Source organism: Seriola dumerili, unplaced genomic scaffold (genome assembly GCF_002260705.1).
Source record: "Seriola dumerili isolate Sdu_G_001 unplaced genomic scaffold, Sdu_1.0 BDQW01000478.1, whole genome shotgun sequence".
NCBI classification, from domain to species: Eukaryota; Metazoa; Chordata; class Actinopteri; order Carangiformes; family Carangidae; genus Seriola; species Seriola dumerili.
Genome location: NW_019174733.1, coordinates 3717475 through 3728290, shown reverse-complemented (window position 1 = coordinate 3728290; position 10816 = coordinate 3717475). Strand labels below are relative to the sequence as shown.

Below are 10816 nucleotides of genomic sequence, written 5' to 3'. Positions count from 1 at the left end.
TCTTTTGCTTTGCACTCTCTAATATCAAAACAAACTGTGAAGATCTTTATTCATACAATCCATCTATTCATCTATCTTTTATTCCATCAAATAATATGTTACTATTCAGAATAACTTTAAGTCACCATGGATAACCAAGCTACCTCTGTAGTGACCCCACCTGTGATTTTTCATTAACGTTTCACATCAATTCACATCTTTCATCCTCTTTGAGAAAGGGAAGTGCAGCAAATTTAACATTGACATTACCACTTATCATTATCAACAGCTAAAAAGTGAAGATCGTGTTAATACAGAATTGAACAATTTACAGCACACTCTACATATGGGATATTGTAATGAGCAGCTCATGGGAGTGTAATTTACATTTAGTAATAATGTCAGATGTATAAAAATGTGCCATTGTACTGTATGTACCACTTCCACAAATTGTGCATACAGTTCAGCAGCACATTGTATTTTAACATAGCGTTTGAGATGGCACAATATGATTCAAACAAAGCCACACAATACCCCTCTGACCGCACTCACATCTAATTATATTCCACTACGTTAAGGCTTCTGAAACAGTCATGGTAGCCTTTAAAAGACACTGATATGCCTTCGGTGTCTTATATTTATGCTTCCAATAGAATGCAAATGAGACAGATTTACCCCTTTGACTGGAGAATAAGTGTGAAAACAGTTAATTAGACTTGTTGTGAGGTCTCAGGATGTTTTTGCTTCCTCCTACAGCATGAAATAGAATAGTGTGAATGTTTATGTGAGGTTGAAGCAGTTTCCAAGGCTGACTATATAAACTGTAGATATGGTATGTAATGGAGCAGAATTTAAGGTAAATTGTAAATTGAGCATTTCTTTGTTTCATTTGCACTTGTCTCTTCCAATTAGCGGACCACCTCAAAATGTGACTTCCTTGACTTGTTTACACGTTTTTCATCAGGTTTCTGAAATAACAACCTCCTTTTGGTCAAGTATGAGAGACAGCATAAAGACGCAGATCCTCTTGGGTGTGTGTGGTCCGGCTCCTGATCCGTAAATTGGAATAGATTTATCCATTTTGACTAATGAGATTAAATTGCTGTGATGGTGAGGTTATGAGGGAGCAGACCAGATGAAACTCAGAGGTGGAGCTTCTAAAGTAGTGATGAAATACTTGGTAATATTGTAAAATGTGGAAAGCCAATGTGAGCCACTGTTTGAGCTAAGACCTGTGTTTCTGAGCGGAGGATAGAAGTGTCCGTTTTTGTTGCCTCAAGGTTGCCTCTGCATTGTTTCTCCTTAATCTAAATATATAACAAAACACCATGAGACTGATTCTGCTAGAAAAACATGGCATTGTGGAAATATGAAAAATGACATAAATGAAACCAATCAATGTTTTTTACTCTTATTTAGAACAATTTTGCGAATTGATCACAGCTATAACAGCTTTTCTTACAAACTGACACAGTGTGGAATACAGTTTTTCTTCTTATAATGTATGCATGATAGATTCATCCAACCTTCTATAAACTATTTTCTTGTTCTCTCTCTCGGGAGGGATACTTGAACAGACGGCTGCTTGTAGGTCTTTGTTTACAACCAGCCTAATGTAATTATACTCACCACCTACACACAAATTAGCATGCAAACTGTGTCGGAGGTTTGAAAAATACATGGAGGAATGTGATTTAGTGCAAGGATAGGTCTGATCTTCTGAGGCAATGCTTCTGCAGTGCTGCTCAATGCCGCGATGCCAGGATGGTGGACTGCACAGCAGCAACATGGGAGGCAGGCCTGAGCAGGACTGCAGCTAACCAGCTCAAAAGTACTCCATTTAAACACACACATGTGCAGTGCAAAAGCGCTTTAGCAGGGGAGCTCTTATCTGCACTGAACAAACTCCTCGAGTGATGGGAATGTTCTCAGGATGTTATCATGTCCTCTGTGGAAATGAGATAGCCAGCCACCTTTATCACCACCCTCAGACTCTGATGGGCCCCTGACCATTACAGGAACAAGGACCACTCGGCTGCCAAGGGACACTAACCAACTGGCTGCCTGAAAAAAGAGACTGCCAGGGAGTTGGAAGTATTGCAAGTTCAATGTCTGACAGAAGATTGGAAGGAGACTTACTGTTAGCTAGTTTAACCCAGCCGGGGGATTTAACTCTATGTCTTGAAGGCTGTTTTGGACTTTGCAGTTGTTATTTGGACAGAATGCTGAACATCTGAAAAAGATGAAATGTTACACATGAGGAAAAGTCATACCGTGGACCTTGATGCCTTATTAAAAAGGATATAAGAAGAGAGAAAAAGAAAATCTAAAGAAATCAGGAAAGCTAGACGTTAGTTATAATTGGCAAAAGAATCAACAGAAAAAAAAAAATCTTTGTGATATGTGATTTAACTGCAGCATCTCCATGGCAACTCTCTTTTCAAGTCACATCTTTAATGAATAGGTAATGGACAAAATGCACAACTTCGTAACGTCAGAACACATGCCAAAAGTGACAGGAGAAAAATAAAGGTAGATTTTGTTTGACAAAAAGTGATTTTGCTGTGCACACAACAGAGTATGTCAAAACAGCACAGCAGCCTTTTTGAAGAGAAAACACACACACACAGACACACACACACACACACAATGTGCCATAGCAACACAAATCTTCCTTCTGTTGCTGTTATTTTGACTGTCTGGCAAATCCACCTCTTGTTTTCAAAGCATTTTTTTCTCTAACAGGTGCAAAACCTCTCAACTCAACACATCAAAGAGAGACATGCACCTGCGAATAAATCACAGCAAATGGTAAGAATCCAGGCTAGGGCCTCCTAACACCAAAGAGGTAGGATTCAAAGTGTCTGATTTAATATTCATGAAGTGCAAGGCTTTGGTGGTTGAATGCTTGTTTACTGAGATGTGTCTTTTGTCCTTGGGAGAAGGTTTGATATTCCACGAAGAAACTGTATTTACATATACTCGGTTTTGCCCCTACATGATATAACACGCACATCTCACCTAACATGGCATATACGTACGGTGCGCACCACCACACATCAACTCATGATTGACGCACCATTTCAGTGTGCTCTCCTAAGAGTTCTCACTCCCTTGTGAAGCATTAAAAGCCTCGCTGCTACTCTGACAGGGCTAATGAGAGTTTCTGATTATGAAGTGTTGGTGGCTTCTATGTGGAGGAGTTGTTGCAAGTTGTGGCAAGTCTAAAGTAACTTGTAGGCTGCAAACTGCAACCACAGGGACAGAGGTGGCAGACAACCAGTTGACACCAGACAGAACATACTGTCAAATCCAAACAGGTGTTTTTTTTACTTCTCTCTCTCTCTCTCTCTCTCTCTCTCTCTTCAACAACGCTACACCTCTTGAAAGTGTTTTAGAGTGATTTAGGCTCACCACCAAAAATGTTTAGGCTCCCGTTTCAGTGACATGGCAAGGAAAGGGTTAAATCAGAGCTGGTAGCCTTCTTTCTTTTTTTTTTTCATCCACGCACCTGTTTTTTCTGTTGTTTCAAAGATATGGTCATCACAAAACCCATCGCTCAGTGGCTTGGTGTCAGCCGTGCACCTGCATCCAAGGATCAGTTTTTTTGGCAGCGATGTGTGAGATAATCTCAAAGTGAAATCACAAAGGGCGGCTGCTCCAGATGGATGTCTCACAGCTTTCTTGTCTTGCTATATAAAAACCGTGAGATCTACTTCACCTTTTAAAAGTGAAGCAACTCCGACAAGGTCGGCGCTGTATGTGGATCAGCTAATTACTACAGCTGAAAGAAAGCTTGTGAGAAAAAACCCATCTCCCTGATGAGTACTTAAAGAAAGAAAGCAGCTGGTCAGAACATTCTCTTGAGAAAACATCAGCTATTGGAGAGAGCGGTTGGGGATACTTTTCTCTTAAGTGCTTTTCTCTGAGCAGTGTTCTCTGTCATTTGCTCCCACGCTTCCTCCTCTCTTGCATGGGTGGCACACACACACATATATCCATCCCTTTCATCCCCAGGAGTGAAACAAACCCATGCATTATGACTCAAATCAAGCTTAATTTATTTCACATGCTCTAATTTAATGTCATCATGTTGATATGCATTGAATAAAAATAGCTGAATTCTTTTCTTCTTATTATTTCCCCCCACATTTTCTCTCCCAGAGCTTACACATTACACAGGGGTTTTGGTTATTACATTTCTCACACAAGTTGGCTGTTGAACAACTCAGTGGATCCACAGGCCAAATGATAACTCATGCAGACCTGCTGCCCTCTGCTGGCTAAACTGTGAACTCCCAACAGTCTTGACAAGGACGCTACAGTGGCTCCTGATATAAACAAAATACAAAAAGTATACGCACTTATGATTTACGTACTACTTTTCACAGGCGACTAACTTAATTTACTGTATTTATAATTAGTAAAACTTAACATTTACTTGACTGTACTATGGTGCACTTGACAATGCTTTTTTGAGACATGATTAAAGGAGAGGTGTTAAAACATCTTGGGGGCACTGTGAAAAAAAGTGGTAAAATGCCTCAAGTGACATGACTTGAGGCAACAGCAGCTGGGTCTGAAGACTACAAGTTCAAAAATGAAAAAAATCTGGGGGTGTGGAGCCAGAGAGAAGTGAGGTTACCAGACCTCCGTCACCTGCTCCTCATCTCTGCTTGAGGCGTGCAGCTCGAGGCAATATTAGCCACTACTTGCATAACACACCCAAACCCATGACCAAGCTGTTGGCGGTCAAGTTGCATTGTGGGTAATGTAGGCATCAGTGGAGTACTCTTTAAGTAGTAATTAAGTATATTCAAGTACCCTTTTTCTTATGAGTGCTAGACTTTCCCTGCCTGTGCATTTACTAGGCAGAGAAAGGTTTATCAAACACACTTTTGAGTTGCATTATGGGAAATGTAGGATTCTTTTTTTAATCTTTGTTTGTGAGCCACCCAACTTATAAAAGTGTAATGTCAAATCAGAGGTGTGCCCCTTTAAATATGTTTATAACATAACCTAACTGGAAGCTAGAGAAGAGTTAAATTTGTATAGAGTATGTGTGTAAAAGTGTATTTAAATTAAATGCAACTTAATGTCTCAAAATAGCAAGTGGCAAATGTTAAGTACAACAACATGCACTATTTATATACATTAAGTGGGTTGTTAACAGTCGACTTTCCAGTCTAATTATGGTTGTTGTGGAATAAGACCTTGTTTGTAAGGTTCCCCTGTCTGGAATACAGCTCTCAAAATGCTATCTGATGTTTTTTTTAAATTTAGTTCTTTATTTGACAACAGGACTCTTCAGAAAGTTCACCTGACTCTCTGTACTATGTCCTCTCAATAATGTCATCTACTGCCTTGAATGTAGGAGGATCTTAGGGCTTGGAAGGTGCTGAGCAGTTTGTAGCTGCCAGCACTTTTAGGGTCTCTGAGAGGTCAGAGTCATGTCGTCCAAACCACATGAATTGCTCCTCTGCCTGTGCTAAAGCCGCCTCTGCAGACTTCTGCTTGTGGTTGCGGGGGAACCGTCTGGTGCTGGTTGGAACATTAACAGCCCGCTTCACCATAAAGTCGGTCTGGTAGGCTGTGAAGTTCCCCCCAGCCTCTGCAGTGCCACCGTCAGCTCCATCATGGCACAGACAGAAGTGGGAGTTGTGCTGTCTGCGATCATCGAAACATTTCCTGCGTCCCACACCCTGAAGTATACCACCATGATACTGTTAAAATATGGTTTCCTTTCGAGGTGTGATGAAGTGATCGATCTGAACATTTCATTATGCCGTGGATTTCTCTTCATACTCACATGAGTGAAGACAGAGATGTTGTCTTTTAAGGACTTCTTGTTGTCATGGTCTGAGAATGGATACTCTCTGGATTCCTGTGAAGAAACCCATGAAAAAGGGAGTTTAATACTGAATACAGGGGAATGAGATAAAATGAGGAGGCAGTTTCTTCCTTTGCAGAAGTGCAATGAAATCTTTCAAAGCCCCGGTCCATAACAATACTGTGGCAAAAAGAACACTTATGCCAAACACTACATTATCTACTCCACATACACACCTGCTGAGTTTTCCATTTAGGATAGCGTTCAAAGTTCAAAGCCTGAGGCAACGACGATTTAACCTGAGTCAGCATGATCCCGGTGCTTGTACAAGTCCCACGATTCCTTGTCTCATTTTCAGGTAAAACTGCATGAGCAAACTGGGAAGAAGATAAAAGAAAAGCTAATTACATGTCCAGGTTTGAATGCTATGATTTGTAATGATCCGTTCTAATTATGAGATAAAATTAATAAGTTCTCACCCATTTGCCATCATTGCTCATTGAAGAGTATCGCTTCCCACCTTTTACCATTTTCAGACACTTTGAGATGTTGAGTCCACTGAGTGGTTTCACCAACACACCACAGACACACACACATGCATAACAACTAGGTTAACGCAAACACTGGTGACTATGGAAACATGCTACAAACAACCTGAAATCTGAGCTCAATTTGCCATGGAGATGTGGAACTGGAATTCTGACAAAAAAACAAAACTAAAAACAAAAAAAACATTTGAAATAATTGGGACTTATACTACTAATCAAAGAGAAGAAAAATAAACCTCAAAATTGATTATTGAATATTAGATTAGTAGGGATTTCATTGTCTTATTTTTCCTGCAGTCCAGCAACTGAGGACAAATATGCATTTCTCTGATGGATGACAAAGCAACAGAGAGGCAATTCACTTAAAAAAAAAAAAAAAAAAACATTAAGTAACTTTATTTTTCACAACAATGCATTTACAATAATATATTCACCAGGAATAGTGATTGGTTTTTCCATTTCTAATAAACAGATGCCATTTTATAATTTAACCTTTAAAATATCCCTGGTTTCTTTTCAAACACACTTTTTGACATAAGTAAAAATGATTCACATGATTTTCTATGTTAATAAACAATGGAAAAGGCACATGGTTACTAACACCATATAGTCTTCAGTGAGGGGTGTCAAACAGTCCAGATGTGGCGCGTTAACAACAGACATTACTTCACAAAAGGGGGATTTTAGTTAAATCAGTAAATGTAAAATTAGGCACTCTAACAAAGTCAAATTTAACAATATATTTAGAGGTTATGTTAGATCTTTAAATCACTTTTCAAGTAAATTAAAAAAAAAACAAAAAAACATATTGCAGATGAGAAACAATTCCAAACCAGTCCTCGCACTTCTAGTTTCAAAGAGGTAGTCCCTGGCCATATTTCTGGCATCACATTCTGTGCGGGAAATGAGTTTTTCAACTACAAGCACTGAGGAAATGTCATCTCCAGGATCCCAACGGAATATCAGACGTTTGCTACCGCTGAGACTTTGTCTGAGTGCCGCTGGTGTATATCTGTGGTATTACTGATCCCTGAGGACAAGATGAGCATGACATAAAGGTTGAATTACATGTTTTAGGTAACATTCAGCACACGGACAAGGAGGTGACCACCCATTCCTTCTACACAATATCATTTTGAGGGTCCTGACAAGGGTTAACTGTTCTCTTATATGTTATGTAAAAGCCTTATCCAAACTACCAGGTATAAAATTCTGTCCTTTACAGGGATGGATATCAAATACAATGACTAAAATGGGCAAGCAGAGTGTTAAAAATTAGTGCTGAAAGCTCAGTCAGATTCTTGGGCTTATTTACTTATTCACTGGGGTGACTGGCTTTGAGCAGAACTCTGGTACTGTTTTCTAATAGTGGTGGAATGCAACTAAATACATTTACTCAAGTACTGTACTTAAGTACAAATTTGAGGTACTGCGTTTTAGTATTTTATTTTGATAACTTTTGAAGTTGAAGTACAAAGATGCCAAACATTTTACAGTTCCAGCTCCTCAAAGATTTGAGATTGTTTTCTTGTAATTGTTTTAATAGTTACAAATAGGTGAGAAAGCCAGGTGTCAGACGGTGTCAATTTAGGGCTCTGGGAAATTGTGATGTGTTTTTCTCACTATTTTCTTAAGTTTTAAAAACCAATCAATCAATCAATCAATCAATCAATCAATCAATCAATCAATCAATCAATCAATCAATCAATCATCAGAAGATTAATCCATAATCCATAATGAAACTAGTCATTATTTGCAGCCTTATATAAAATAATTACAAACTAGCTCCACCTCAACCAGCTGCAACAGTAAACTGCTCTATATACAAGTTATATAGTAATAATGATCCAATGATGTAATATCTAATATCAAGTACTTTTACTTTTGATAATTTAAGTATTTTTTCCTGATATACTACAGTTATAGTAGGATCTGAATTCTTCCTCCACCATTATTAAAGCCCATTGAAGTAATTGATGAGGGCCAAATTGTTCTTCATCAGTGGTATTAGTGCTTTGTTGATCATGTTAACAATTCACTGTGAAAAAGCCCTTTTTGTCTTGACCTTATCAACTAGACCTTCTTCATTAAGAAGGTCAAAACGATGATTGATGAAGGCTCTTGGTGCTAACAAAGATTCATGTGTGCAGCACTGAAGTGAAGTAATGTTAATAAATTAAAAGACAGCCATTTACTTCCATTAAGAATTAATATTTCAAAGAGAACGCTGACTCTTACTCTGAATGACTGATGGAGACGTAGCACTCCAAGGGTCTGTCACTATGGGAACATACTCTTTTCCATTTCCCTATGAAGGTGCTTCCTCAGGTGTTTGGCCAAACGTTGCCACCTGATGAAAAGCAGAAATCACAGACAACTTAAAATCTCCACAACTATTATGTTATCATACCAAGTGAGTAAATACTTATTTTTCAGCCTTTGTTAAACACAGATCACACATTTACTTGTCTTACCTTTCCTGTGTGTCGTTGTACTGATTCAACCTGTCTGCCTCCTCCCTCTTCTCCTCCATCCATCGCTGCAAGAGTTCCTCTTTCTCTCTCCAAGCCTGTGCCAACGCTTCCTTTAGTCCTTTCTGCTCTGTTCGCAGGGCTCCAAGCTCTTTGGATTGACACTCTATGTTGAACTCAAATTCTGAAAGGGTTGCCTTCAGGGTGTTACTCCCTTTAGCCAGAGTGAGTGCCTCTTGACGGTACTGGGACACACTGAAATTGCCAAGTAATGAAATGGTTATTTATTGTACCTTTGATCGCCTTGTGGTATTGTTACTTCAGACTTTTAGATGTTAGATTGTAGGTCACAAGTTCATACACCAAGGGGTTTAAACTGGATTTATACCTCTTTATGCTTCCCACTGTGCAACAGATGCCACAAATGCAGGAACTGATTTGTGGTTCTGCTTACACTGTATGATTTAACCCTGTTAAATGTAATACAAAGAAGCAGCACTGCAACCCTAGATGGTTGTTTCATACATACATCAAGTTCCTTGATTATACACCCAAAGTAACCATTTAAACATCATTTTAATCACTTGATAATACATATAGTAATTACAGGAAGGTCGTCTTTGAAAATAACTTTTCTTCAACATGCTTCATAACGTCTAGTACATGGATATTAAGTATGGGACTGTATGAAAATTATTGGGTTGAGAGGGAGGCTGAATCTTTCATTATTGCTGTATTGACCCAAGTATAGGACCAGCGTGATTATAAGATGGCCCCCCCAATTTCCCAAAATTTGTGTCTGTCTCAGTTGTGTTAAGAGAAAGCACAGACTGGCCTACACTGTGCAGTGGTACACCGAAAACCTGAAATTACCGTGACTGCCAGTACTGTAGCTCAGCCTCTTTCAGATACAAGACGGTGGTCAGGTCAGAGACAGTCTGAGACAGCTGTGGAGACAAAAAGAAAAGAATAAATTGACTTAACGGTGGATAATGGATCTCACAAGTTCAAAGGTCAACACCTGCAAACACGAGTCAAAGAAGGAACATGTAGGCCAATTTGTTTCCCTGCTGTAATCTAACTTCTTGATTTCCATAGTAGGCTAATGATTATTTTACATGGTTAGGGCACCCAAAGGTATCAATTCATATAATTTCTAATTAACAGATGTATGCCTGAGGTTTATAGCAAATATTTGTCCAAACTGCTGCTGCTTATACAGTTAAATAATAGCTGAAACTTCTTTGCTATAACTGGAGGCTGATGCTATGGTTTTATCATTAGATTACTCCTCATTTAACCCACCTTTTCTTCTAGGTGTTCACTCTCTCTCAGTTGGAGTTGAAGAAGTCTGGTGTTTTTCCCAACTTCAACTCCACCTCGTTCTAAACTGACAATGAAAACCAGTGAAAATCAATGAAGCGTTATAAATTCAGATCGACAGATAAGTCACATGCAGGTTAAGCGAAATTCTGTATTTCTAACCTCTTAGACTGAACTTCTTCCAAAATTTGTTTGCGAATTTCAAAACGTTCCTCCAGCAGAGACACTAACAGAAAACAGACAAATGTCCTTAGAGACAGCGAGAACATCATCACTGCAAAAGCCGAGATAGTAAAATAATCATCTTACAGCTTGTAAAAACGCCAACATAGGGGAGTTTCTCAGTTTGGTCTCTCTGTAGCAGTCGAGCGCGCACGTGTTTCTTCCAGCTTCCCATTGTACTAAATTAAACTAGTCTGGCGTTTACGGTCCTCAAACGTACCACAGCGACGGCTTTAGTTGTCTTCCGCTCTAACGTTACAACACATATCACTTTGGCGAGGTCGAGGGCGAAATGATTGTTAAAACGTTGACACAGCAGAGGAGTGAACGGCTTGCAGCAAAGTTTCACAGCTCCTCCTCCCTGTTCAGTCAGTAAGCAGCTGACAGACCCCTGCTGGATATAACCTCTGATCCCATCCCATGATCCTATCCCCTGTCTAATA

General features: G+C 39.3%; 2 protein-coding genes across 2 annotated transcripts; both read right to left on the bottom strand.

Moving 5' to 3' along the window:
- Positions 1-4056: 4056 nt before the first annotated feature.
- On the bottom strand, positions 4057-6367 carry tex36 (testis expressed 36). Its single transcript, XM_022763767.1, has 4 exons — positions 6289-6367; positions 6046-6186; positions 5789-5863; positions 4057-5681 (listed from the first exon to the last, which is right to left on the bottom strand). Exons 1-4 carry the CDS (start codon positions 6337-6339, stop codon positions 5361-5363), a joined length of 588 nt encoding a protein of 195 aa, XP_022619488.1. The 5' UTR covers positions 6340-6367; the 3' UTR covers positions 4057-5360.
- Positions 6368-6760: 393 nt separating this feature from the next.
- On the bottom strand, positions 6761-10717 carry LOC111235315 (autophagy-related protein 16-1-like). The gene is made up of 7 exons (XM_022763733.1): positions 10461-10717; positions 10314-10377; positions 10134-10218; positions 9702-9775; positions 8832-9083; positions 8596-8707; positions 6761-7387 (listed from the first exon to the last, which is right to left on the bottom strand). The coding sequence occupies exons 1-6, from the start codon at positions 10546-10548 to the stop codon at positions 8638-8640; spliced, it is 633 nt and encodes a 210-aa protein (XP_022619454.1). The 5' UTR covers positions 10549-10717; the 3' UTR covers positions 6761-7387; positions 8596-8637.
- Between the last annotated feature and the right edge of the window lie 99 nt (positions 10718-10816).